Source organism: Electrona antarctica (genome assembly GCF_951216825.1).
Source record: "Electrona antarctica genome assembly, chromosome: 7".
Lineage (NCBI taxonomy): Eukaryota > Metazoa > Chordata > Actinopteri > Myctophiformes > Myctophidae > Electrona > Electrona antarctica.
In genome coordinates this window covers 16,314,177-16,341,853 of record NC_136812.1, presented here as the reverse complement: position 1 = coordinate 16,341,853, position 27,677 = coordinate 16,314,177, and the positions used below count along the sequence as shown (strand labels likewise).

At 45.3% G+C, this 27,677-nt stretch overlaps 3 protein-coding genes across 5 annotated transcripts in view; all 3 read left to right on the top strand.

Moving 5' to 3' along the window:
* LOC306927224 (ral guanine nucleotide dissociation stimulator-like 1) overlaps positions 1-3,566 on the top strand; it is a 74,636-nt gene extending 71,070 nt beyond the window's left edge. The window contains exon 20 of one of the 3 annotated variants that reach the window (XM_079506924.1): positions 858-3,566. In XM_079506924.1, coding sequence (XP_079363050.1) covers positions 858-1,051 — 194 coding nt within the window. In that variant the 3' untranslated portion in view covers positions 1,052-3,566. The remainder of the gene's footprint in view (positions 1-857) is intronic. The other 2 variants (XM_079506925.1, XM_079506926.1) reach the window with 2 other exon arrangements.
* A 4,046-nt stretch (positions 3,567-7,612) lies between these two features.
* Positions 7,613-23,553, top strand: LOC306926143 (transcriptional repressor NF-X1-like; the record flags this gene model as incomplete). The annotated part of the gene is made up of 2 exons (XM_079505403.1): positions 7,613-9,855; positions 23,064-23,553. 2 exons carry the CDS (start codon positions 7,613-7,615, stop codon positions 23,551-23,553), a joined length of 2,733 nt encoding a protein of 910 aa, XP_079361529.1.
* Positions 9,897-16,690, top strand: LOC306926053 (ral guanine nucleotide dissociation stimulator-like 1). Its single transcript, XM_079505288.1, has 4 exons — positions 9,897-10,081; positions 11,005-11,256; positions 13,475-13,589; positions 14,069-16,690. The coding sequence occupies exons 1-4, from the start codon at positions 9,980-9,982 to the stop codon at positions 14,260-14,262; spliced, it is 663 nt and encodes a 220-aa protein (XP_079361414.1). The 5' UTR covers positions 9,897-9,979; the 3' UTR covers positions 14,263-16,690.
* Positions 23,554-27,677: the final 4,124 nt, after the last annotated feature.

The window sequence follows — 27,677 nt, the reverse complement described above, 5'->3', positions numbered from 1 at the left end:
AAATTTGCACGGGTCAATGGTTCCACTATACTCTCTGTATTGCGAGTCGTGAGCATGTCCATAAGCTATTTACACACCTTTTGCTTCATTCTTAGGTAATATTTGACCATTTTTATAGGATAGTTTGTTGATTACTTTTGATGCAGTGATGGATATAATTATTTATCATTTTAGAGGTATAAAAGGTTTTAAAAGTCCTTAAATCGTCACTTTAGAAAGATACACTGTATGTTTGTTTACTGTTGAGTGAGAAAGCCTTGTAGCACATTAACAGATTAATCGCCCAGGACGAAGTTCTTTGTCCTTTCTATTAGTAACGCCCGACGCTCAGGACGAAGTATTGTCCTAAAGACGAAGTTTATTGATACGAGAACAGATCGCCTGGCTGTATAGCCCAGGCGCGCCTCCTGGGCTCTCCTCAGTGACGCGCAAGAGTGAGACGTCATCGAAAAACTCCCTCCTCTGTTTAGCTGATGAAAACGAAAATCTTAAAACGTTCATAAATCGCGATCTAAATCATCCCGTCTTTTTCTGAAAAAAGATCCTGTGTTAGACGGCGCTCCGCGGTCCAGTCGCTAGTCTCGATAGATTTATTCTTGTCTCCCGTTGTTGTCCGTCCGGAAAAGGCGTCCGTGTTTATAAATCGACTGGGCGCATGAATGTAATGGATTAAATAGTTCCGGGCAATTAAAGTGTTAAAGCAAATCATCTGCAGACGGCCCCAAATTAATTGGGTTATTGGAGTTTCCCCTCACAATGGAACAATAGATTTACAAAATTACTTCACACACCTTTTAGTAATAGCCCTGTCTTCTCTCTCTCTCTCTCTCTCTGTACTCTCCTTTGCCCTCCCTCAGAGCTGGTGATTCCCGACAACGCCAACGTGTTCTACGCCATGAACTCCTCGGCCAACTTTGACTTCCTGCTGCGGGTGCGAGGCTCGGCGGTGGCGAGGCCGGTCCAGCTGCGGAGCCGGTGTAGCTCCACGCTCCCCCGCACCTCCCAGCACCGCTCCAGCCTGTCCCTCAGACTCAGCAAGGTCACTCTGTGACCCCTTGACTGTAAAAGACTCCCAATTAGTAGTGTCCCCCTCATGCCCCTAACCCAGGACGATGCAAGAACGTATGTCGTCTCTGTCTGGTGGAAACGTCATGTGTCCAAAACTATTAGTTTTCAAGATTTAAATTCAAAAGTAGCAGACCGACAAGCTTGAAACGCGTGGCTTCTTGAAACGTGTGGTTTTGAGCTTGTGGATCTGCTACTTTTGATGCTTTTGTGTGACACTGCAGTATGATCAAGTAGGGTATTGATTTATGAAAAATCTGAATATGGAGATGAGAGGTTTCTGCCCGACAGAGACCGTTTCTGCTATATATATAGAGAGAGAAAGAGAGCCAGTCGAGTCAAAAGAGCACTATCAAAGGCAGCCAGATAGAGGAGGTCCATGGGTTCTCAGACTTTTGAAGAGCTCAGTTGAGACTCTTAGCATGCCCTTTGCGTGATTCCTGCACTTGAAGTTGTGCCAACCGCTGTTCATCTGTGCCATACTCCATAGCCCTTACCCCAACCCCCTGCAACAAATGGGACGTGTACTAGCTACTAGCATGGCAATATTGTGCCAGCAGGACTAGAGAACTGTATCGAATAGATTGACTGTGACGAGGCAGAACAGCGTCCCCGAGTGGACAACACCACTCCCTACAACTAAAGGATTTCTTGTTTTGTTTGCACACATCGCAGGAGCAGGCCCGGCTCTTGACCTCCAACAGTATTGTCCTTTGTATTGAACTCTGTGATGATGCCTGTAAAGCCTACATTTTGGTGGAAGACGGATATGTTTGTGAATGGAGACATGGACGGATGATTGAACGGATAGATGGAATTGGAGAAGTGTGTCCAGTGAGTGTCCAGTCCTGTTGCCTTTATTGATGAATGAATGGACTCCTGTATCTATCAATATTCAGAAATATTAATTGATGAATTGACAGGAGCTGTGACATCATTACCTATCCTTTCCCTGTGCCATGTTTAAATGTAATGTTTTTTGCCAATGTGCACAATGTGCACCGTGTGTTATTCTGCTACTCGCACTCGTACTGGGAACTGCGTGACGAATGCATTGTCTTTGCATTCCGATTGGTTCCGTAACTTGGTTTTAACAAGTCCTTTTCTTATTGAAATAGCCTTAGCCGCCCCACTTGGGTGTTAGAGACTCAACTCCAGCTGCATTCCACTCCAGAAATGTGTTCCCTTGTGTGTTCCCATCCAACCTTCAATGTTCCTTTCTTTAGCTCAAAAGGGACTACACACACTTGTGCTCTGTTTGGCATTGTTGCACTTGGACGCAATAAGGCACAGACTCCCAGCCTTCTCTGGATCAGAGCCCACTTAAAAACGTTGAATTTCGCAGCCCACCCATCTGACCTCTTAAGTGGTCGAGTTTTAGGCTCAAAAGAAATAAATAATACTATGTCATTTTTCTTTACATTAATTTTGTAATATATGTTATATTAACATTTAGTGTTTTGACAATTATTTGTGAGCCCTCTTGCAATAACCTTGTGGGGGCAGTAAGGATTTATGAAGCCGTCTGTCGGGTGGAAACCTGATATGTTCAAAACTGTTACTTTTCAGAATTCAAATCCAAAAGTAGAAGAATATCTGAACGACATGCTCAAAATGCGTTGCTTCGTGCCACGTTTAGAGCTTGCGGATCTGCTACTTTTGATGCTTTTGCGTGATGCTGTAGTATGATCAAGTAGCCAGGGCGTCAATTTTTGAAAAAACACAAAAAGTTAGAATATGGAGAGAAGAGGTTTCTGCCCAACAGCGACAAAGTTCTCCTGAGCACATGGAGTATGGAAGGCTTGCAGGGACAAACTTCCTGGAATGGAAAGCACAATGAGCAGAGTCTCAAGAGTTGATGCCTACTTGTATCCGCTTGCCTCTCAGTATCTGGATTATGCAGTTGCACTTGCTATTTGAGTAGGACAGTGGTTCTCAAAGTGGTGTCCGGGGACCCCTGGGGAGGAGATTCCAGGGGGTCCCCAACAAAGTTAGTTATTATTAGTGAGTTTAACCACTTTATCCCCATATACATTGGATATTTGAAAATAGCTGATCTACAACACACATGATGTGAGCTTGTAGAGCTGCTTTTTCTTCCAAAAGAAATCTGTTTTTGTGTGACAAATTTTGAATATTTTTGTAAACAATTTAGCAACACAAATCTCATATGGGTGTCACTCCCTGGCACAAAATATGTTGAGATGGACCACCAAATCTATCGTTTGGTCACCACCAACCTTGACATGGATACGTTTGAGAAGCACTGATCTGAATCATGCAGTAGCAGCAGAGATGCCAGTGGTATGTGAATGTGCTGGAATGAGTGAGCCACTCTGATGATGGATTACACCTGTTCCACTAAATGAATTGCTCTGTATGTTTGTTTTTATATATAAATATATATATGTTTTTGTAACAAGTCATGCCATAAAATGTGTATCAATTCTTCGGATGCTAGATGATGTTTTTAAAGTGGAAATTAATTAGGTGATATATGTGGGGGGACAAAAATACATAATTTACTGTGATGCATTTGGAAATCTTTACCGATTTTACACACACGACAGCAAATTTTGATTTAGTTTTAGTCATAGTCTTTTGAATAAAATCTCATTTAGTTTTAGTCATCTGAAAGGTTTTAGTAGACTAAATCTACAGTTTATTTTGTTGACAGAGATGTATTTTGGCGTGCTTTGATGGCATCGTGATGCCTGGTTTTACACTTGGTTGCATGCTGAAAATAGCTGTTCTACAAGCTCACAATGCATCACAGCGTGACGTGCTGTGAACTTGTAGATCTATTTTTTTGTGGATCTCTTCTCCAGTAGTCCATCCCTAACATTTTAGTCTAGTTTCTATTTGTAGAAAAAAAATCAGTATATTTAGCCATCTTAGCTTAGTTTTTGTCAGTGAAAAAAGGTAGTCAACTAAATTAACACTGACACGCGCACACACACAACATACACACATAACAACACTCTGGCATCTGATCATCTTCTATCTTCCCATTGCTAATTTCTGTGCCATGCACTCTAACTTCCTCATTCTCTCATTCACAGCACCTCCCCACATGCACTTATTGCTCAACAACAATGACCCATTGGTCGAGATTGTGTAAACACTCATTCACAAAGATTACTGACATACTTATTCCATTTGCATAGGTCCAAATGGACGTACACATTGATCCAGATGTCCTTCCATCCAGCAACAGTGTTCTTTGTTGGTCAACAGATTTGACTATGTAACCCCGACCAATCTAACCCAATGATGTATTGGCCATGTATTGAATGACAAGACTCGTGGATGTATGTAGTGTTGGGATCCAGAACCGGACGAATCTGATCTGACAACATTGAGGAACCGGAATCGTTTATTTTTTTTAATCAAACTTTCAGAGCTGGTATGTGAACTGCTATACAATTACTATACCAGTCAGTGGTTCTCAAACATTTTACTTTTTAAGGACCACAGAAAGTACAAATAATACCAATTTGTACTCTCTCAAGAGAGTCTCTGAGTTACAGTCCTGCAGTAAGGTTTCATTTGGAACCCCCAAGGAATCGTTAAAGGGAACCGGACCGTTAAGAGGGAATCGCTAATATCTTAAAAGGATCCCAACCCTATAGATTTATGTGTCATTGGCCAAATCGGCCCGATCATCTTCCCTTGTATCACCCCACATCACCACTCGTCTTCCCTTGTATCACCCCACATCACCACTCATCTTCCCTTGTATCACCCCACATCACCACTCATCTTCCCTTGTATCACCCCACATCACCACTCATCTTCCCTTGTATCACCCCACATCACCACTCATCTTCCCTTGTATCACCCCACATCACCACTCATCTTCCCTTGTATCACCCCACATCACCACTCATCTACCCTTGTATCACCCCACATCACCACTCATCTTCCCTTGTATCACCACTCATCTAGTCGCCCTCCGTTCCTATTTCCTTCACTGCCAAAGACTTTTCCTCTACCATACAGTAGCCTATGTTAATAAATAAATTATTATCATTACTATGATGCTTGTCTTGTGTCTTTGTGATTCCCCTCAGCTTAAGGGAATTTGTCAATTAACATGAAACGGACTGGCAACATAATTATATATTTTGAATGATGTATAGGACACACACACACACACACACACACATTAGCTGACAACACATTGTTGGTGTAGAGTAGACCAGTGGTTCCCAAACTTTTCAGGTCGAGACCCAAAAGAGCTGAGATTAGACGTTTGCCTGGGACCAAACTACTGAAAATAGCACTTATAGCAGATAGGCCTATACAAGCAAGCACACAACGCAACACAATTTGCGTGTGAACAAAGTTATGTCACTTGTATGACACCATCATTAAACAGCTATTAAACCAACTCATACTGACACTGCATACATTAAGGCAACAAATACAATTAAGTACATGTAGGCCTACAGTGGAATTCTGATTTTACATTTAATTACAATTTGTATAGGTTAAATAAAAATCTACGAAAGTGTTTTTGTTTTTTTACAATGCAATTATTGCACTACAGAACTACGATTTGCTTTGCATTGTGTAGGCCTGTTTATGTAGTTACATTACATCAATTACCATAATAATAATACCAGCTAATGTCCCTGCCTCGTTGACATACTACTTTATCCTATCAGCACATTGCATGGACGTCTTTGCCTGTCGACGTCAAGAGATTTGCGTGTCTCACGCCTACTGCGTGAGAGTTGGCAGCTACCACCAGGGGGCACACAACGAGGACGTCCATACAACGTCCATACGACGTCCATACGACGTCGAAGTCAGACCTCGGCCGGTTGTTGCACATGTGCCTCTCTCTCTGACTTGGACGTCGTATTGACGTCGTATGGACGTTGTATGGACGTCCTGGTTTTGTTGCGGTTGTTGGTGGTGGAGAAAGGGGAAGGAGGCAAAGTCTTGGATGTCACATGGACGTCCGTTTTGTAGGTAGTTGGAAAATATTCACATATGGACATATTGATTGATTGATTGATTGATTGATTGATTGATTGATTGATTGATTGAAATATTTATTAACAGTTTGCAGAATTACAGTACATTTCAAGCACAAACTCAATACAAAGACTGTTAACTGTGAGTGGACGACCCAATTAAGCATTACACACTTGTTTACAATAGGGTCCACCATGTTCAATTCATCAAAACATTTAGAGACGTACAGATAGACACTTCTATATAGTCAAAGAACAGAACAGGAATTCATCATAAAGGAGGTAAAAAGGGAAAAGAAACATATACAGTGAGGGGGAAAAGGGGTGGGGGGGGATTCAGATGTTACGGGGGCCACTTTGTGAAATGTTGAATTATGGATTTCTTATTGAAAATTAAAGTTTTTACAAATACCTGCTCAGATAAAAGGAGTTTTTTCCAAGCGGGGGTAATACGTGTACGGATAGGGGGTTACTTGTAGACATGCCAAAAGTAAGGTAGTAAGGTAAGTACGGTATTACAGTGAGTCCAGCAGCTAGCCAGGGCGAGGGCGTGCTGAAACAACAGGTGTGGGAATGCCCATATATGGATTTCTTTTTTTTTACGCCCCCGGTAGGGTGTAAAATGTGTGCTAATTAGTAAGGCCAGGCGGCGCCTCGCAGCCTCGGGCCAGCCCAATTAGGGCCCAGGTGAGGGCCCAGGTAATTTTCGGGCCTGTTGAGAACTCTAGTTTTCGCTGGATGGTTTGGATGGTTTCCGCCGCCATCGGTGTGTGAATGTGTGTGAATGGGTTGTAACGAAGACTCACTTCTATTCATATCAGGATCTGGGAGAGTTGGTCATTGGATATTTAGTCTCCATATATGGGGATGTTCGACTAGGACGTCGGGCTATATGACATATCCGACTAGCACGTTAGGTTATGTGAGGTGAATGTAATGCACAATCTATGTAAAGCGCCTTGGATAAAGGTCCTATATAAATGCACCATTTACCATTTATTCAATCCGTCTCTGCTCTTCCAATTATCTTTCTGAGTCTCTCTGTCATCCTGAGAGATCTTCGCTTAGCTTCTAATTTCTTAGATTTGTTTGTTTGAAAATGTAAGAACTTTTTTTTGACTGACGTCACAGGATGGTCACATGACTTCCGAGAGCCATATAAAGTGAGTGAAGTGACAGTGAGTCGGAGCGGAGGGTCCCTAGTCTGGAGGACGCTCCCCAAACAACCACCCTCAGACGACAACAATTCAACTCACGCAATGCATCACCAGCCTTCCTACCACCGAGGGGACGGACGGGGGCGAGGACGGGGGAGAGGAGGCAGAGGAGTAGGACAAGGGGGGCGATGGTCAAAGGGAAGAGGAGACAGAGGTGAGGCTGGTGATGGTTCAGTGCCAGGAGCCCAGGGTGTCTGGTGGCAAAGACCCGCTGGAGCTGACCGTGGTCAATATAGGGGTGACAGCAGAGCGGTCACCCCCGTGAGTAGGCATGTGCAACATCCCAGTGAAGACCAGGACACCTGGCTAAAGAGCAACAAGGAGTTTAATCAAGAGCCAATGGGAATGGTGCAAGATGTCAGGGGCGTTAGACACAATACAGAGAATCGAGGGCACAGGGCTCTGGGAGAAGGCTCGGGTTCTGCTGCCGGCAGAGAACACTACTCTTCAGAAGCGAGGGAAAGATGTCAGAGGGGCAGGAAGGGTGCAGACTGGAGCCCGTGTCAGCCGGGTCCCCAACAGAAACGCTGCAAACGCATGGGGCCAAAACCTGGTCAGGGACCAATCGAGTCACCCAAGCCATCACCTCGAGAACAGAGCGACTCGGACAGGGGAGCCGGTGGACAGAACAGAGTTCAGGGACGACGTGCACCCCTGCAGAAAGGAGAGCAGGAGAGAGCCCACCACAGGCCTGGCCAAAAGAACATAGACAACATGCCTAAGAACAAGGAGACACAAACTGCATGTTTGATCGAGCAGCTGTCTGAAGAAAAGTACGAGTGCATGGTGTGCTGTGATGTCATCTGTCTTACGGCCCCCGTGTGGAGTTGCCAGATGTGTTACCATGTCTTCCATCTCAAATGCATTAAGCAATGGGCCAGGTCCTCAGCCTCACAGGCAGAGGACTCGACTGAAGGCTGGGGTTGTCCAGTTTGCCGGAATGTTGCGAAGAAACACCCAACCTCCTATATATGTTTCTGTGGCAAAGTCACTAATCCGGAGTGGCAGCGCAGTGAGATCCCACACAGCTGTGGGGATATGTGTGGGAAGAAGAGAGCAGTGGATTGCAACCACCGCTGTAACATCTTGTGTCACCCTGGACCGTGCCCACAGTGCCCTGCTTTTGTAACAAAGTCTTGCGTCTGTGGTAGAACCATTCAACCGATGCGCTGTGGTCAGGCTGCAGTTGTCCAATGTGACCGTGTGTGTGGAGCAGTTCTGAACTGTGCCGAACACACCTGTGACAAGGTGTGCCATGGTGGAACATGCCAGCCCTGTTGGCTCCTAGTTCAGCAAGTTTGCTATTGTGGGATTACTTCTCGTGAAGTCCTATGTGGCACAGATAAAGAAGAATTTGATGGTTCTGGACATTTCTCCTGTCAAAAACCATGTGGGAAGACATTGGACTGTGATGCCCACAAATGTGAGCAGACGTGCCACCCTGGGCAATGCCAGCCTTGCCCTTTGTCCCCCAGGATGGTGAAAACCTGTCCTTGTGGGCAGACACCCCTGGCTAAGCCCTTCGAACTGGGCTACTCAAAGCGGGAGACCTGCTCAGATCCTATTCCCTCCTGTGGTAAGACTTGCAGCAAGCCACTGGTCTGTGGCTCTAATGACACTATTCATAAGTGTGAGATGCTGTGCCATGAGGGTAGCTGTGGGCCATGCTCACTTAACTCTACTATCACATGCCGGTGTGGTTCAAAGACTAAGGAGGTGCCCTGTGAAACGATTAACAATGAAGATCAACTCGTCCTCACTTGCGGGAGACGCTGCAATAAGAAACGCTCCTGTGGTCGACATAAGTGCGGGGAGCTTTGTTGTGTGAACGTGGAACACGGCTGCACTCGGATCTGTGGCTACAAGCTCAACTGTGGGATCCACCACTGCCAAGAGCCCTGTCACCGTGGACACTGTGAACGCTGTTGGCAATCCAGTTTTGATGAGCTGACATGCCACTGTGGGCAGACTGTGATGTACCCTCCCATCGCCTGTGGCACCAAGCCCCCAGAGTGCAAGAATCTATGCACAAGGAGACATGAGTGTGACCACCCAGTGTTCCACAACTGCCACAGTGAAGAGAGGTGTCCGCCGTGCACGCACCTCACTCAGAAATGGTGCATGGGAAGGCATGAGCTAAGAAGCAACATCGCTTGCCACTTGCAAGTCATCTCTTGTGGTCTCCCGTGTGACAAGGTGCTGCTGTGTAAAATGCACCACTGCAAGCGCCTCTGCCACCGTGGCGAGTGTATGTCTGAGGGCACCTGCTGCCGCCAGCCCTGCCTGCTACCCCGTCCAGAGTGTGGCCACCCCTGTTCTGCTCCATGCCATGATGGCAGCAGCTGCCCACGCAACACCTGCACTGCCCCGGTGGCGCTACAGTGTCTCTGTGGTAGAAGAAAGGAGAGTGTGGTGTGCAAAAAGGCTATGAGTTCATGTGAAAAGTATGCAGCCATTGCCATGGCCAGCAAGCTGTCAAAAATGCAGCTGGGAGAATCTGTGGACATTAGTCAGCTCATCACTAAGAGGGACGTAAACCAAATCGGGCTTGAGTGTGACCAGGAGTGTGCTACACTGGAGAGGAACAGGTGCCTGGCTGAGGCCTTGCAAATTGACACATCAGTGTTCCACGGAGCGGACGTCTCCTCAGCAGCCAGCTCTCCCGTCAGAGAGACGCCTCGCTCGCCCCCTACTGGCAGCTCAGGGGAGAGCATGGACTCTGTCAGCGTGTCCTCCAGTGACTCCAGCAGCCCGTCTGACAGCGAGGGACTCACCACGCCCACACACTCCTCTATAGACGCCCAGCACAACAAGGTGAGAACCACACACTCCTCTGGCGGCAGTGGCTCAGGGGTCGAGTGACCGGATGGGAACCGCAAGGTTCCCAGTTCAAACCCGGGCTCCCCCAGGAGGGAAATGTAATTGTACAGTAAGACATTAAGGCTAAAAAAAAGTCCATTGTGGTCCTATGCATTCATCCATAGCATAACAAATTAATACAATAATACATGTCGTCAACAAATACACTATGGGCTCCATTTTCGTCACCGCTAAACCCCTTATCCCTAAACTTCTTTGCCTTTTTTTACTATTTTGCTAAACGTTTTTGAATAGTTAAAATGGCCAGTCGACAAGCTCACAACGTGTCAATGTAGATTGGCTGGTTGAACTATACAAAAATGTTTTGCAAAATAGTAAAAATCACACCCGTGTGAACTGAGTGGTGTAAGGTATTATATAGCCTGATCAGCTGTGGTCTGACGTAATGTCTGACGTAATGAAATCACACCCGTGTGAACTGGGTGACCATAGCAACCATGCTCATTTTTTGGTACGAACAGACACGTAAACTAACAAAGCTGAAATCACACCCGGGTGAACTGGGTGACCATAGCAACCATGCTCATTTTTTGGTACGAACAGACACGTAAACTAACAATGCCAATTGTAGGAGTGGTTTACACCACTCAAAAAATAGGCAAAGAAGTTTAGGGATTAGGGGTTTAGCGCTGACGAAACTGGAGCCCTATATGTACAAAGAATATGGGAAATTACATTTCCCTCCCCCTATGGTCTCCTCCTTTTTTTTCAGGCCAGTTCTTTTGAAAGTAACCAGTGTTACATTGTGTTAATGGACGTGTCAGCCTCGGGGCATTCCACATGTTGGTGGCAGAGCGCTAGAATGAGGTTTTCCCCGTGGTTCTTCTGACCACCACTGTGTTGTGTTGTTCCTGCAGCTCTCAGAGTCTTCGTCGTGTACATCTCTCCACTCCATGGACACCAGCTCGTCTTCAGCCAGCGTCCCACAGACCCCTGCGTCGCCCTGCCTGCCCGGCCCACCCTGCACGCACCGACGCTCCCACTCCCTCATCCCCCTGTCTCCCTCGTCCCCCAGCCAGCCGCCAGTGTACAACACCCAGGCCCAGGACGCATGCATCATACGAGTCAGCCTGGAGCAAGGCAATGGCAACCTCTACAAGAGCATACTGGTGAGTAACCAGTGTTACACATCCGTTTTAATAGCCATCTATTGTCTGTGATTGAAGTGTATATATATATGTTTTATATAGCTTTATATGGATCTGAAACGGCACCGTTAAAACCAACTTTTAGCCCTGAGCCAGTTGCCTGGCAAAGCCTTGATCATCCCCGCACTTACAGAACGTACTCGCGCATGCCTAGACTACTGTAGACCTAGAATGTCTGTGATCATTCATATACTTCGTAAATTCTCATGTATCACAGGCATAGAACCCTTCCATCCGCTCCTGGTTTAATTGAATTATGCACAGCCTAAATGTGATAAATGCTCCATTTGTACTCACCCATTAAATAATTCCAAAGACGAGGAGTGAAATATCGTCCTCTAGTTTCATATCCATGTGAAAGTTCTGGCACAAAACGTGTATTTAGTCAATTATCTTCACTTTTTCACGAGATGCACACGGACGTCTTTCTCTCCGGGCAAAGGGGCCCGGAATGATCGATGGACTGATTTTACCAATACTTCCTGTTGTTTACCGCAGACGTCATCACCAATTGACCAGGGAAACACAAAAGTTTGGCTCACACAATTCACTCTTCGCTAAGTCCCACCCAAGCCCGTTCTTGGCCAATACCACGTTAGCGACGGTTACTAGGTTAGGATCCTGGTCACGCTTTCAATGCTGGTCAAAATGGTTAAGCAGTGTCAATAAATATATTTGCTGTACAGCATGTGTGGACCTCAGAAAGAGGGTTTGTTTTCTTACCTTGTTATGAGCAAACTAGTCCATTCCATGAATTATTTCGCTCCGCTGTGCAGTTTAATAGTAGGCCCTATCTATAAAAATAGGCTCTCATAGACTTCCATTGTAACGGGGAAACAGCTCTCAAAGTCAGTCAGTTAGCACATAAGCGAACACAACAAAAGCTTATTCTGACAGTTTATGACATCAGGAAAACTCATCCCGTTTTATTTTCGTCTTTTGATAGATTTATAAAGTAACTATTTTGGTTGGAGATATACAGTGAAGCGGTTCTGGTGTTCCCAACTCTCGTTTGTAAACAAGTCGCCATGCTGTTTGAGATGCACCCAGCTGCAGTCCCAGTCATTTCTCCTAAAGTGTCTCCCTCAAACACGTCCAAAATTGTGTATGGTGTTTGCGACAAGTGGACGAGATCAAATACATTTGTTTACATCCACGGCTACTTCAGAAGTGGGTGTACAGAGAGGCTACTTCAGAAGTGGGTGTACAGATTTCGACCAATCAGATCGTTTTGTAGGCAAACCGGAACTTCTTTCCGCACAAACTTGTCAGGGTTGCCAGGTCTGCTTATTTCCCGCTACTTTTGGCTTAAGGCTAATAATTAGTGTATGTAATACATTACCAAAACATTAATTATCATAGACATAGGCCTACATAGTATTTATAATGATAAATGCATACAATCTTTTTATTATGATTATATATGGTCATATTATTGTGTTTGTTTTGGCTTGTTTTTCTTGATTTGGCTTTAAGAGTTGGCTTGTTTTTGGAGGTGGGTTGGCTTATTTCTCTCACACAATGTGGCAACACTGAAGTCAAAACAAAAACAAGACAACGTTGACATTTTTTATTAAAAATAAAACCGCATGAGTTTTCCTGATGTCATAAACGGTCAGAATCAGCTTAGTGTTCTAAAAGAGTGACTTTGAGAGCTGTTTCCCCGTTACAATGGAAGTCAATGAGAGCCTATTTTTATTTCTAATATGTACTATTTTATTGAATTGCACAACGGAGCGAAATAATTCATGGAACGGACTAGTTTGCTCATAACAAGGTAAGAAAACAAACCCTCTTTCTGAGGTCCATACATGCTGTACAGCAAATATATTTATTGACACTGCTTAAACATTTTGACCAGCATTGAAAGCGTGACCAGGATCCTAACCTAGTAACTGTCGCTAACGTGGTATTGGCCAAGAACGGGCTTGGGTGGGACTTAGCGAAGAGCTAATTGGCAAGTGGTGTGATTAATTACCCAGCACCTATCGCAAGGCACCTGCCAATTGTGTTTGCTTTTCTACTGGCAGTGCATACAAGACATTTGGTCCAGATTAGCTTCGGAGACAGACGGACACACACACACACACACACACACACACACACACACACACACACACACACACACATGCAGTCTTTTGAGATGCCATTTAAACTGTACTTTGTGTTCCTTACCCAGCTGACCAGTCAGGACAAGACTCCAGCGGTCATCTCCAGGGCCATGGCCAAGCACAACCTGGAGGCGGAGCCTGAGGAGGGATACGAGCTGGTGCAGGTCATCTCTGACGAAAGAGGTACACTTTGAGACTGAGATTGTACAACAACATACAGTGGGATCCCAATGTACACTGTAACATTTGCACGGGTCAATTTGGTTCCACTATACTCTCTGTATTGCAAGTCGTGAGCATGTCCATAAGCTATTTTCACACCATTCTTAGGTAATATTTGACCATTCTTATAGGATAGTTTGTTGATTACTTTTGATGCAGTGATGGGTATAATTATTTATCATTTTAGAGGTATAAAAGTTTTTAAAAGTCCTTAAATCGTCACTTTAGAAAGATACACTTACACTGTATGTTTGTTTCCTGTTGAGTGAGAAAGCCTTGTCGCACATTAAAGCAAATCATCTGCAGACGGCCCCAAATTAATTGGGTTATTGGAGTTTCCCCTCACAATGGAACAATAGATTTACAAAATTACTTCTCACACCTTTTAGTAATAGCCCTGTCTTCTCTCTCTCTCTGTACTCTCCTTTGCCCTCCCTCAGAGCTGGTGATTCCCGACAACGCCAACGTGTTCTACGCCATGAACTCTTCGGCCAACTTTGACTTCCTGCTGCGGGTGCGAGGCTCGGCGGTGGCGAGGCCGGTCCAGCTGCGGAGCCGGTGTAGCTCCACGCTCCCCCGCACCTCCCAGCACCGCTCCAGCCTGTCCCTCAGACTCAGCAAGGTCACTCTGTGACCCCTTGACTGTAAAAGACTCCCAATTAGTAGTGTCCCCCTCATGCCCCTAACCCAGGACGATGCAAGAACGTATGTCGTCTCTGTCTGGTGGAAACGTCATGTGTCCAAAACTATTAGTTTTCAAGATTTAAATTCAAAAGTAGCAGACCGACAAGCTTGAAACGCGTGGCTTCTTGAAACGTGTGGTTTTGAGCTTTTGGATCTGCTACCTTTGATGCTTTTGTGTGACACTGCAGTATGATCAAGTAGGGCATTGATTTATGAAAAATCTGAATATGGAGATGAGAGGTTTCTGCCTGACAGAGACCGTTTATGCTATATATATATATAGAGAGAGAGAGAGCCAGTCGAGTCAAAAGAGCACTAACAAAGGCAGCCAGATAGAGGAGGTCCATGGGTTCTCAGACTTTTGAAGAGCTCAGTTGAGACACTTAGCATGCCCTTTGCGTGATTCCTGCACTTGAAGTTGTGCCAACCGCTGTTCATCTGTGCCATACTCCATAGCCCTTACCCAAACCCCCTGCAACAAATGGGACGTGTACTTGCTACTAGCATGGCAATATTGTGCCAGCAGGACTAGAGAACTGTATCGAATAGATTGACTGTGACGAGGCAGAACAGCGTCCCCGAGTGGACAACACCACTCCCTACAACTAAAGGATTTCTTGTTTTGTTTGCACACATCACAGGAGCAGGCCCGGCTCTTGACCTCCAACAGTATTGTCCTTTGTATTTAACTCTGTGATGATGCCTGTAAAGCCTACATTTTGGTGGAAGACGGATATGTTTGTGAATGGAGACATGGACGGATGATTGAACGGATAGATGGAATTGGAGAAGTGTGTCCAGTGAGTGTCCAGTCCTGTTGCCTTTATTGATGAATGAATGGACTCCTGTATCTATCAATATTCAGAAATATTAATTGATGAATTAATTGACAGGAGCTGTGACATCATTACCTATCCTTTCCCTGTGCCATGTTTAAATGTAATGTTTTTTGCCAATGTGCACAATGTGCACCGTGTGTTATTCTGCTACTCGCACTCGTACTGGGAACTGCGTGACGAATGCATTGTCTTTGCATTCCGATTGGTTCCGTAACTTGGTTTTAACAAGTCCTTTTCTTATTGAAATAGCCTTAGCCGCCCCACTTGGGTGTTAGAGACTCAACTCCAGCTGCATTCCACTCCAGAAACGTGTTCCCTTGTGTGGTCCCATCCAACCTTCAATGTTCCTTTCTTTAGCTCCAAAGGGACAACACACTTGTGCTCTGTTTGACATTGTTGCACTTGGACGCAATAAGGCTTCTCTGGATCAGAGCCCACTTAAAAACTTTGAATTTCGCAGCCCACCCATCTGACCACTTAAGTGGTCGAGTTTTAGGTTCAAAATAAATAAATAATACTATGTCATTTACATTAATTTTGTAATATATGTTATATTAACATTTAGTGTTTTGCCAATTATTTGTGAGCCCTCTTGCAATAACCTTGTGGGGGCAGTAAGGATTTATGAAGCCGTCTGTCGGGTGGAAACCTGATACAGTATGTTCAAAACTTACTTTTCAGAATTCAAATCCAAAAGTAGAAGAATATCTGAACGACATGCTCAAAATACGTTGCTTCGTGCCACGTTTCGAGCTTGCAGATCTGCTACTTGTGATGCTGTTGCGTGATGCTGTAGTATGATCAAGTAGCCGGGGTGTACATTTTTGAAAAAACACAAAAAGTTAGAATATGGAGAGAAGAGGTTTCTTCCCAACAGCGACAAAGTTCTCCTGAGCACATGGAGTATGGAAGGCATGCAGGGACAAACTTCCTGGAATGGAAAGCACAATGAGCAGAGTCTCAAGAGTTGATGCCTACTTGTATCCGCTTGCCTCTCAGTATCTGGATTATGCAGTTGCACTTGCTATTTGAGTAGGACAGTGGTTCTCAAAGTTGTGTCCGGGGACCCCTGGGGAGGAGATTCCAGGGGGTCCCCAACAATGTTAGTTATTATTAGTGAGTTTAACCACTTTAACCCCATATACATTGGATATTTGAAAATAGCTGATCTACAAGCTCACAACATGTGAGCTTGTAGAGCTGCTTTTTCTTCCAAAAGAAATATGTTTTTGTGTGACAAATTTTGAATATTTTTGTAAACAATTTAGCAACACAAATCTCATATGGGTGTCACTCCCTGGCACAAAATATGTTGAGATGGACCACCAAATCTATCATTTGGTCACCACCAACCTTGACATGGATACGTTTGAGAAGCACTGATCTGAATCATGCAGTAGCAGCAGAGATGCCAGTGGTATGTGAATGTGCTGGAATGAGTGAGCCACTCTGATGATGGATTACACCTGTTCCACTAAATGAATTGCTCTGTATGTTTGTTTTTATATATAAATATATATATGTTTTTGTAACAAGTCATGCCATAAAATGTGTATCAATTCTTCGGATGCTAGATGATGTTTTTAAATGAAGTGGAAATGAATTAGGTGATATATGTGGGGGGGGGACAAAAATACATAATTTACTGTGATGCATTTGGAAATCTTTACCGATTTTACACACACACACACACACACACACACACACACACAACAGCAAATTTTGATTTCGTTTTAGTCATAGTCTTTTGAATAACATTTCATTTAGTTTTAGTCATCTGAAAGGTTTTAGTCGACTAAATCTACAGTTTATTTTGTTGACAGAGATGTATTTTGGCGGGCTTTGATGGCATCGTGATGCCTGGTTTTACACTTGGTTGCATGCTGAAAATAGCTGTTCTACAAGCTCACAATGCATCACAGCGTGACGTGCTGTGAACTTGTAGATCAATTTTTTTTGTGGATCTCTTCTCCAGTAGTCCATCCCTAACATTTTAGTCTAGTTTCTATTTGTAGAAAAAAAATCTGTATATTTAGCCATCTTAGCTTAGTTTTTGTCAGTGAAAAAAGGTAGTCAACTAAATTAACACTGACACGCACACACACAACATGCACACATAACAACACTCTGGCATCTGATCATCTTCTATCTTCCCATTGCTAATTTCTGTGCCATGCACTCTAACTTCCTCATTCTCTCATTCACAGCACCTCCCCACATGCACTTATTGCTCAACAACAATGACCCATTGGTCGAGATTGTGTAAACGCTCATTCACAAAGATTACTGACATACTTATTCCATTTGCGTAGGTCCAAATGGACGTACACATTGTTAAGCAAATTTTGAGTTCAAGTCTGCCATGATCCAGATGTCCTTCCATCCAGCAACAGTGTTCTTTGTTGGTCAACAGATTTGACTATGTAACCCCGACCGATCTAACCCAATGATGTATTGGCCATTCAGAATGACAAGACTCGTGGATGTATGTAGTGTTGGGATCCAGAACCGGACGAATCTGATCTGACAACGTTGAGGAACCGGAATCGTTTATTTTTTTAAATCAAACTTTCAGAGCTGGTATGTGAACTGCTTTACAATTACTATACCATACCAGGCAGTGGTTCTCAAACATTGTACTTTTTAAGGACCACCATAACTCTGAGAAAGTACAAATAGTACCAATTTGTACTCTCTCAAGAGAGTCTCAGAGTTACAGTCCTGGTTTCATTTGGAACCCCCAAGGAATCGTTAAAGGGAACCGGACCGTTAAGAGGGAATCGCTAATATATTAAAAGGATCCCAACCCTATAGATGTATGTGTCATTGGCCAAATCGGCCCAATCATCTCCCCATGTATCACATCAACACTCATCTTCCCTTGTATCACCCCACATCACCACTCATCTTCCCTTGTATCACCACTCATCTAGTCGCCCTCCGTTCCTGTCCTTCACTGCCAAAGACTTTTCCTCTACCATACAGTAGCCTATGTTAATAAATAAATTATTATCATTACTATGATGCTTGTCTTGTGTCTTCGTGATTCCCCTCAGCTTAAGGGAATTTGTCAATTAACATGAAATGGACTGGCAACATAATTATATATTTTGAATGATGTATAGGACAGTGTAAAACTGGCGCAATAGTCTGTTATCTCAGTCAGCCATGTTTGATGCACCAACTTCACAGGCTACAGTTGATTTCCATACCATATATGTATGAGCAAGAAGTGGACACACACACACACACACATTAGCTGACAACACATTGTTGGTGTAGAGTAGACCAATGGTTCCCAAACTTTTCAGGTCGAGACCCAAAAGAGCTGAGATTAGACGTTTGCCTGGGACCAAACTACTGAAAATAGCACTTATAGCAGATAGGCCTAGACAAGCAAGCACACAACGCAACACAATTTGCGTGTGAACAAAGTTATGTCACTTGACAGTGTCAAGTGACATAATTAATAGCTGTTTAATGATGGTGTCAAGTTGACACCATCATTAAACAGCTATTAAACCAACTCATACTGACACTGTATAGGCAACAAATACAATTAAGTACATGTAGGCCTACAGTGGAATTCTGATTTTACATTTAATTACAATTTGTATAGGTTAAATAAAAATCTACGAAAGTGTTTTTTTGTTTTTTTACAATGCAATTATTGCACTACAGAACTACGATTTGCTTTGCATTGTGTAGGCCTGTTTATGTAGTTACATTACATCAATTACCATAATAATAATACCAGCTAATGTCCCTGCCTCGTTGACATACTACTTTATCCTATCAGCACATTGCATGGACGTCTTTGCCTGTCGACGTCAAGAGATTTGCGTGTCTCACGCCTACTGCGTGAGAGTTGGCAGCTACCACCAGGGGGCACACAACGAGGACGTCCATACAACGTCCATACGACGTCCATACGACGTCGAAGTCAGACCTCGGCCGGTTGTTGTACATGTGCCTCTCTCTCTGACTTGGACGTCGTATTGACGTCGTATGGACGTTGTATGGACGTCCTGGTTTTGTTGCGGTTGTTGGTGGTGGAGAAAGGGGAAGGAGGCAAAGTCTTGGATGTCACATGGACGTCCGTTTTGTAGGTAGTTGGAAAATATTCACATATGGACATATTGATTGATTGATTGATTGATTGATTGATTGATTGATTGATTGAAATATTTATTAACAGTTTGCAGAATTACAGTACATTTCAAGCACAAACTCAATACAAAGACTGTTAACTGTGAGTGGACGACCCAATTAAGCATTACACACTTGTTTACAATAGGGTCCACCATGTTCAATTCATCAAAACATTTAGAGACGTACAGATAGACACTTCTATATAGTCAAAGAACAGAACAGGAATTCATCATAAAGGAGGTAAAAAGGGAAAAGAAACATATACAGTGAGGGGGAAAAGGGGTGGGGGGGGATTCAGATGTTACGGGGGCCACTTTGTGAAATGTTGAATTATGGATTTCTTATTGAAAATTAAAGTTTTTACAAATACCTGCTCAGATAAAAGGAGTTTTTTCCAAGCGGGGGTAATACGTGTACGGATAGGGGGTTACTTGTAGACATGCCAAAAGTAAGGTAGTAAGGTAAGTACGGTATTACAGTGAGTCCAGCAGCTAGCCAGGGCGAGGGCGTGCTGAAACAACAGGTGTGGGAATGCCCATATATGGATTTCTTTTTTTTTACGCCCCCGGTAGGGTGTAAAATGTGTGCTAATTAGTAAGGCCAGGCGGCGCCTCGCAGCCTCGGGCCAGCCCAATTAGGGCCCAGGTGAGGGCCCAGGTAATTTTCGGGCCTGTTGAGAACTCTAGTTTTCGCTGGATGGTTTGGATGGTTTCCGCCGCCATCGGTGTGTGAATGTGTGTGAATGGGTTGTAACGAAGACTCACTTCTATTCATATCAGGATCTGGGAGAGTTGGTCATTGGATATTTAGTCTCCATATATGGGGATGTTCGACTAGGACGTCGGGCTATATGACATATCCGACTAGCACGTTGGGTTATATGAGGTGAATGTAATGCACAATCTATGTAAAGCGCCTTGGATAAAGGTCCTATATAAATGCACCATTTACCATTTATTCAATCCGTCTCTGCTCTTCCAATAATCTTTCTGAGTTTCTCTGTCATCCTGAGAGATCTTCGCTTATCTTCTAATTTCTTAGATTTGTTTGTTTGAAAATGTAAGAACTTTTTTTTGACTGACGTCACAGGATGGTCACATGACTTCCGAGAGCCATATAAAGTGAGTGAAGTGACAGTGAGTTGGAGCGGAGGGTCTCTAGTCTGGAGGACGCTCCCCAAACAACCACCCTCAGACGACAACAATTCAACTCCCACAATGCATCACCAGCCTTCCTACCACCGAGGGGACGGATGGGGGCGAGGACGGGGGAGAGGAGGCAGAGGAGTAGGACAAGGGAGGCAATGGTCAAAGGGAAGAGGAGACAGAGGTGAGGCTGGTGGTGGTTCAGTGCCAGGAGCCCAGGGTGTCGGGTGGCAAAGACCCGCTGGAGCTGACCGTGGTGAATATAGGGGTGACAGCAGAGCGGTCACCCCCGTGAGTAGGCATGTGCAACATCCCAGTGAAGACCAGGACACCTGGCTAAAGAGCAACAAGGAGTTTAATCAAGAGCCAATGGGAATGGTGCAAGATGTCAGGGGCTTTAGACACAATACAGAGAATCGAGGGCACAGGGCTCTGGGAGAAGGCTCGGGTTCTGCTGCCGGCAGAGAACACTATTCTTCAGAAGCGAGGGAAAGATGCCAGAGGGGCAAGAAGGGTGCAGACTGGAGCCCGTGTCAGCCGGGTCCCCAACAGAAACGCTGCAAACGCATGGGGCCAAAACCTGGTCAGGGACCAATCGAGTCACCCAAGCCATCACCTCGAGAACAGAGCGACTCGGACAGGGGAGCCGGTGGACAGAACAGAGTTCAGGGACGACGTGCACCCCTGCAGAAAGGAGAGCAGGAGAGAGCACACCAAAGGCCTGGCCAAAATAACATAGACAACATGCCTAAGAACAAGGAGACACAAACTGCATGTTTGATCGAGCAGCTGTCTGAAGAAAAGTACGAGTGCATGGTGTGCTGTGATGTCATCTGTCTTACGGCCCCCGTGTGGAGTTGCCAGATGTGTTACCATGTCTTCCATCTCAAATGCATTAAGCAATGGGCCAGGTCCTCGGCCTCACAGGCAGAGGACTCGACTGAAGGCTGGGGTTGTCCAGTTTGCCGGAATGTTGCGAAGAAACACCCCTCCTATATATGTTTCTGTGGCAAAGTCACTAATCCGGAGTGGCAGCGCAGTGAGATCCCACACAGCTGTGGGGATATGTGTGGGAAGAAGAGAGCAGTGGATTGCAACCACCGCTGTAACATCTTGTGTCACCCTGGACCGTGCCCACAGTGCCCTGCTTTTGTAACAAAGTCTTGCGTCTGTGGTAGAACCATTCAACCGATGCGCTGTGGTCAGGCTGCAGTTGTCCAATGTGACCGTGTGTGTGGAGAAGTTCTGAATTGTGCCGAACACACCTGTGACCAGGTGTGCCATGGTGGAACATGCCAGCCCTGTTGGCTCCTAGTTCAGCAAGTTTGCTATTGTGGGATTACTTCTCGTGAAGTCCTATGCGGCACAGATAAAGAAGAATTTGATGGTTCTGGACATTTCTCCTGTCAAAAACCATGTGGGAAGACATTGGACTGTGATGCCCACAAATGTGAGCAGACGTGCCACCCTGGGCAATGCCAGCCTTGCCCTTTGTCCCCCAGGATGGTGAAAACCTGTCCTTGTGGGCAGACACCCCTGGCTAAGCCCTTCGAACTGGGCTACTCAAAGCGGGAGACCTGCTCAGATCCTATTCCCTCCTGTGGTAAGACTTGCAGCAAGCCACTGGTCTGTGGCTCTAATGACACTATTCATAAGTGTGAGATGCCGTGCCATGAGGGTAGCTGTGGGCTATGCTCACTTAACTCTACTATCACATGCCGGTGTGGTTCAAAGACTAAGGAGGTGCCCTGTGAAACGATTAACAATGAAGATCAACTCGTCCTCACTTGCGGGAGACGCTGCAATAAGAAACGCTCCTGTGGCCGACATAAGTGCGGGGAGCTTTGTTGTGTGAACGTGGAACACGGCTGCACTCGGATCTGTGGCTACAAGCTCAACTGTGGGATCCACCACTGCCAAGAGCCCTGTCACCGTGGACACTGTGAACGCTGTTGGCAATCCAGTTTTGATGAGCTGACATGCCACTGTGGGCAGACTGTGATGTACCCTCCCATCGCCTGTGGCACCAAGCCCCCAGAGTGCAAGAATCTATGCACAAGGAGACATGAGTGTGACCACCCAGTGTTCCACAACTGCCACAGTGAAGAGAGGTGTCCGCTGTGCACGCACCTCACTCAGAAATGGTGCATGGGAAGGCATGAGCTAAGAAGCAACATCGCTTGCCACTTGCAAGTCATCTCTTGTGGTCTCCCGTGTGGCAAGGTGCTGCTGTGTAAAATGCACCACTGCAAGCGCCTCTGCCACCGTGGCGAGTGTATGTCTGAGGGCACCTGCTGCCGCCAGCCCTGCCTGCTACCCCGTCCAGAGTGTGGCCACCCCTGTTCTGCTCCATGCCATGATGGCAGCAGCTGCCCACGCAACACCTGCACTGCCCTGGTGGCGCTACAGTGTCTCTGTGGTAGAAGAAAGGAGAGTGTGGTGTGCAAAAAGGCTATGAGTTCATGTGAAAAGTATGCAGCCATTGCCATGGCCAGCAAGCTGTCAAAAATGCAGCTGGGAGAATCTGTGGACATTAGTCAGCTCATCACTAAGAGGGACGTAAACCAAATTGGGCTTGAGTGTGACCAGAAGTGTGCTACACTGGAGAGGAATAGGTGCCTGGCTGAGGCCTTGCAAATTGACACCTCAGTGAACCCCTTCAATCTACACAACATGTACAGCGACAGTCTCAAAGAGCATGCAAGAAAAGACCTGAGATTTGTCAGTGAAGTAGAAGAGAAAATCAAGAATGTTGTTGAACTCGCTAATGAGGGAAAACAGCAAAAGAGGAGCCATTGTTTCCCGCCCATGACCCAGGAGCACCGGAGTATTGTCCACGAGTTGGCCAAAGCCTACAGTGTCGAAAGCGTGAGCTACGACAGTGCGCCCAAGCGCAACGTGGCCATCACAGCCCACAAGGGGAAGTCTGTCTGTCCAAACTTGACTCTGACATTCTTAATAGAGAGAGAGGTGTCTACGGCCCATAGGGCCCCCCCACCCATTTCCCACATCGAACAGCACAGAAGCACAGCTGACAGTGGGAGCTGCTGGTCAAAGATGGTTAAAGAAGAGCCTGTTATAGATTATTTTGACATTCAGGATTGATTCAAGGCAAGCCCAGAGGAAGAGTCCTCTAGACTAGATGACTAGATCTGTTCTGTTTACAAACATGATACCTTGTCCATAGACGTGGCTCAAGTTGGCTGCCACATGACCTCACGAGGGGCATGCTGATTTTGGGGACATGAATAAGACAAACATAAAAGGTCTACATCATGAATCTACACGAGGCCACGCTATCATTAGACCCCATCTTACTGGTGAAATAGTATGGCAACAGGGTAGTATGTCTCCTTTATTTATTTACAGTCTCAAAAAGCAGTTTCTCAATGGCATGTAAGACGTTCATGAGTCAAAAACCACACCTTTGAGAATGTTTAAGGATGTTTAAAGAATGGATGAGCTGAAAGGACGTAGGTTCCAGGAGGGTTGCTGACCCAGGAGTATTTGGTGAGGAGGTCATTCGCATCGTCGGCCCCCCCAGCAGGAACCTGAGGAGAGAGAGACAGAGAGAGAGAGAATTTTTTTCATGCCAATAAAGATCCTTTGGATAGAAATTGAGAGCAGGGAAAAGAGCAACTATGGAGGTGAATGGGGTGGAGGTCAGGCGAAAAGCCTGTTGGAACGAGACTTGTGGGAGACAAGTGAATAATGCGAAAATCATAGAGGCCCCTTTGTGGTTTGGACAGGGTTTAAGAAGTGCCCATGATTTGGGTGTAGGTTGGGGTAAAGGTGTAGTTCCACTCCTGAACATCTGTTGTCCCAACTCCATAGCAAAATCACACTTGTGTGAAGTGAGGGGCGTCTCACTCCTTTAAACAAACATTGTACTCTAGATTGTCCATAGACTTGGCTGCCTCTCTGTTTGTTTAAAATGCTCTAAACAAACATTAAAAGCTCCATAGACTTTGCTGCCATATGACGTAATTTCCGAAAGCCAGACGTTGGAGGGGATAGTGCCCCACAAAAAAAAGAAAATATAACTTTTGAGTGGCGCTAGGCTAAGCCCCTCCTATACACAGCTTTGTGTGTAGGTGTGTTTGTAGCACAGAATGTGATGATTTCTTTGGATGATGTATGATGATAAGAGCGCCCTTCACTTCACACAAGTGTGATTTTTTAGTAGCACAGGATAAAAGTCCTTGCAATGGAGAGAGGATGACTTCCAACAAAGTAGTGTCAACTGAATCCAGCATTATCCCAAAGATGGTGTTGGGACAACTGATGTGAGATATGGCAGAGATCCCTGGACTTCAAGATCACTCCTCTCCACACACCAATTACTCGCTCTATTTAAACCCAATCAAATCAACCAGTAAGCCACATGTGTGTGTGTGTGTGTGTGTGTGTGTGTGTGTGTGTGTGTGTGTGTGTGTGTGTGTGTGTGTGTGTGTGTGTGTGTGTGTGTGTGTGTGTGTGTGTGTGTGTGTGTGTGCATGTGCATGCGTGCGTGCGTGCGTGCGTGCGTGCGTGTGTCACCCAGTTTCTAGTTAATGTATCATTACTTTATTACTTGCTCTACTGGCTACTGATGCGGTCACACCAAACTTTGATTCTGCCTATGAGGGCGGATTCTGGCAAAGCTTTTCAAAGGGAACATAGTGGTTTGTTGCCATTTGCAGATTTCTGAAAAAATAAAATAAAATAAAAAATCTGTTCCCATTGAAAAGCATTGGCAGAATCCGCCCTCATAGGAAGAATTAAAGTTTGGTGTGACCACACCCTAATAGTCTTGAAAGCATTGTGCTGTATGAATTACACACATGACTTCAAGATTTAATGATAGCTGAATTTCAAGATTCCTGTGTTTGATATGAATTATCTCCTTCCTTATCCTCCTTATTCCTCCTAACCAACTGCTCCACAGCTATAACTGTCTGTAATGGTTTGCTTTCAATATGTACCGACCTAACAGAGACATTCATTGTGTACAGTATGTTCAAACATGCCTGCTTGCAATAGAAACTTTGCAGGACTGGATTTTCCTCGTCTGCAGCATTGTGTGGACAAACAGTCAACACAATTTCACAATCTCTTCCTTTGATAAACCCTGACTGAATTCCTTCCATCAAAATTGAAAATTGAAAATTGAGTGAAACTAGTTGCCTTTGGTTTTATTAAATATTTAACTTCAGTTGTCAAAATGAGTAGTCAGCTGACACTGACATCAATCCTGACCTTCACATGTATGTGTCAAACGCAAGACGCGTGATTATGAATCCCACCAGTTCTAGGGTAGACCCGCCTCACCATGTGTCTGATTGGCTCCCGGGAAGGCCTAGTTTTACTGAGGTTAGGCAGTTCATTTATGAGCCTCAATGTGCTCGGGAAAAAGCAGTTTTTCATCCTACTTGTCCTGGCCTTAATGCTCCTGTACCTCTTTCCAGAGGGTATAGGAGGGCAAACAGGCTGCGGGAGGGATGATGGTCCCTTATAATGCTGGTGGCTCTTCTGAGCACCAACAAGGAGGGAACAGAGGCAGTGGCACCAATGACCCTCCCAGCTGTCTTCACCACATGATTCAACTGATGTTCTTCTGCCTTGAGGCTGCCGAACCAGGAGGTGAAGCTGTAAGTGAGGATGGACTTGATGGTGCCCCTGTATAAGGTGGTGAGGAGAGGAGTGGGAGTGTGTGTGTGTGTGTGTGTAACGCAAAGCAAAGTTCTTTGTTTACCCAGGGTGAATGGACTAAGCTCGACGAACTTGTTTACAGCCAGACCCTGCTCATAGAACATTTCATGGTAGGGGTTCAATGCCTTGCTCAAGGGCACTTCAGCGGTGGTAATTTTAACGTGCCGGTCCGGGGATACGAACTGGCGACCTTCCGATAACAAGACCGCTCCGCAAACCGTTCGGCCACTGCTGCCCGCTGTGTGTGTGTGTGTGTGTGTGTGTGTGTGTGTGTGTGTGTGTGTGTGTGTGTGTGTGTGTGTGTGTGTGTGTGTGTGTGTGTGTGTGTGTGTGTGTGTGTGTGTGTGTGTGTGTGTGTGTGTGTGTGTGTGTGTGTGTGTGTGTGTGTGTGTGTGTGTGTGTGTGTGTGCGCGCGTGCGTGCGTGCGTGCGTGGGGAGCCTGGACATGGACGCACCTGCAGCCAGTAAGGCAATCAACAGAAGCTTTTAAATAGCCGCCGCCCAAGCTGCCTGGTGAGTCAGTTTGGACTAATGGAGGAGTGAGGAAGCAGGAATCACTCTGTTCATGAGGAGGCTGGTATGATGGATATTTCACAAGTGAGTACAAGATTTAACTCAAACCTTTGGACCCACTTGGATGTGCTGTGCGTGTATTGTGGCTCACCTGGTCTCGTTCTCTCTCCCTCCCTCCTAGGCCGACTGAACTCCACAAGGGAGAGCCTACAGCACTCTCCACCCCCTGAATACAGTATAGTCACTAGCTCTCTCTCTGCTCTGCCCACAGGACTAAAAGCCCAAGCCCCAGACAGGAGGAACCCTGAGTTGATGTTTTGCCCCGTTTTCCCCTTTCCCTAACGAGTTAATAAAAGACAATTTATGTTGATTCTGACTCTGAGCCTCTTATTTTATTGTGAATCTTGCCTATTCTCCCCTGGGTTGCCACAGCGTGTGTCATGGTGTGCAATTGCTTGTTTGTGTGTTTACAAAAAAGGGCCATGGAGCTCAGAGCTTGAAAGAGAACCATCAGGGAAAGGTGTTCTTTACTTTTCTTGACATCCTCTCCAAGTAGTTAAACCAGAGAAGAATAATTGACAATCATATCAGGTCTTCACTAGCTTTACCATCCCCAGAACCGCATGACAGTTGACAGATAACAGAGCTGAGAGATGTTCACTGGTTTTATGGCATGGAGGAAGAAAACATTGAACTATGCTCTTCCTGTCAAGTACACAAAAGCGTTAGCTGTGCTTCAGAACCCCACAGGAGTCCCGGTTTATTTGAATGATCAACAGAACAGGATAGATCGTAGAACAGCTTGGGCTATCAATATAACCATGTGTGTGCGTGCTCAACCACACTTTGACACTTACCATGACACTTCCAACCAGCAATGTGCAATCTCTATACTAATTTGTGCCCGCCTCACAGTAGGCCTTGAACATAGTAACGCTGCTGAGAGTCAAAGCATTAGTCCAGTGACTAGACCATCACACCATGCTGCTGAAGAGTTGTCTTTAGTGTTCTTTTATATGTTGGTC

Excerpts from the sequence above, each read along its gene's own strand:
- LOC306926053 (XM_079505288.1), top strand. The coding sequence starts at position 9,980 with ATGGACTCTGTCAGCGTGTCCTCCAGTGACTCCAGCAGCCCGTCTGAC. Across the intron at positions 11,257-13,474 it reads ACCTCTACAAGAGCATACTG|CTGACCAGTCAGGACAAGAC; the intron begins GTGAGTAACCAG and ends TTCCTTACCCAG. Across the intron at positions 13,590-14,068 it reads GGTCATCTCTGACGAAAGAG|AGCTGGTGATTCCCGACAAC; the intron begins GTACACTTTGAG and ends GCCCTCCCTCAG.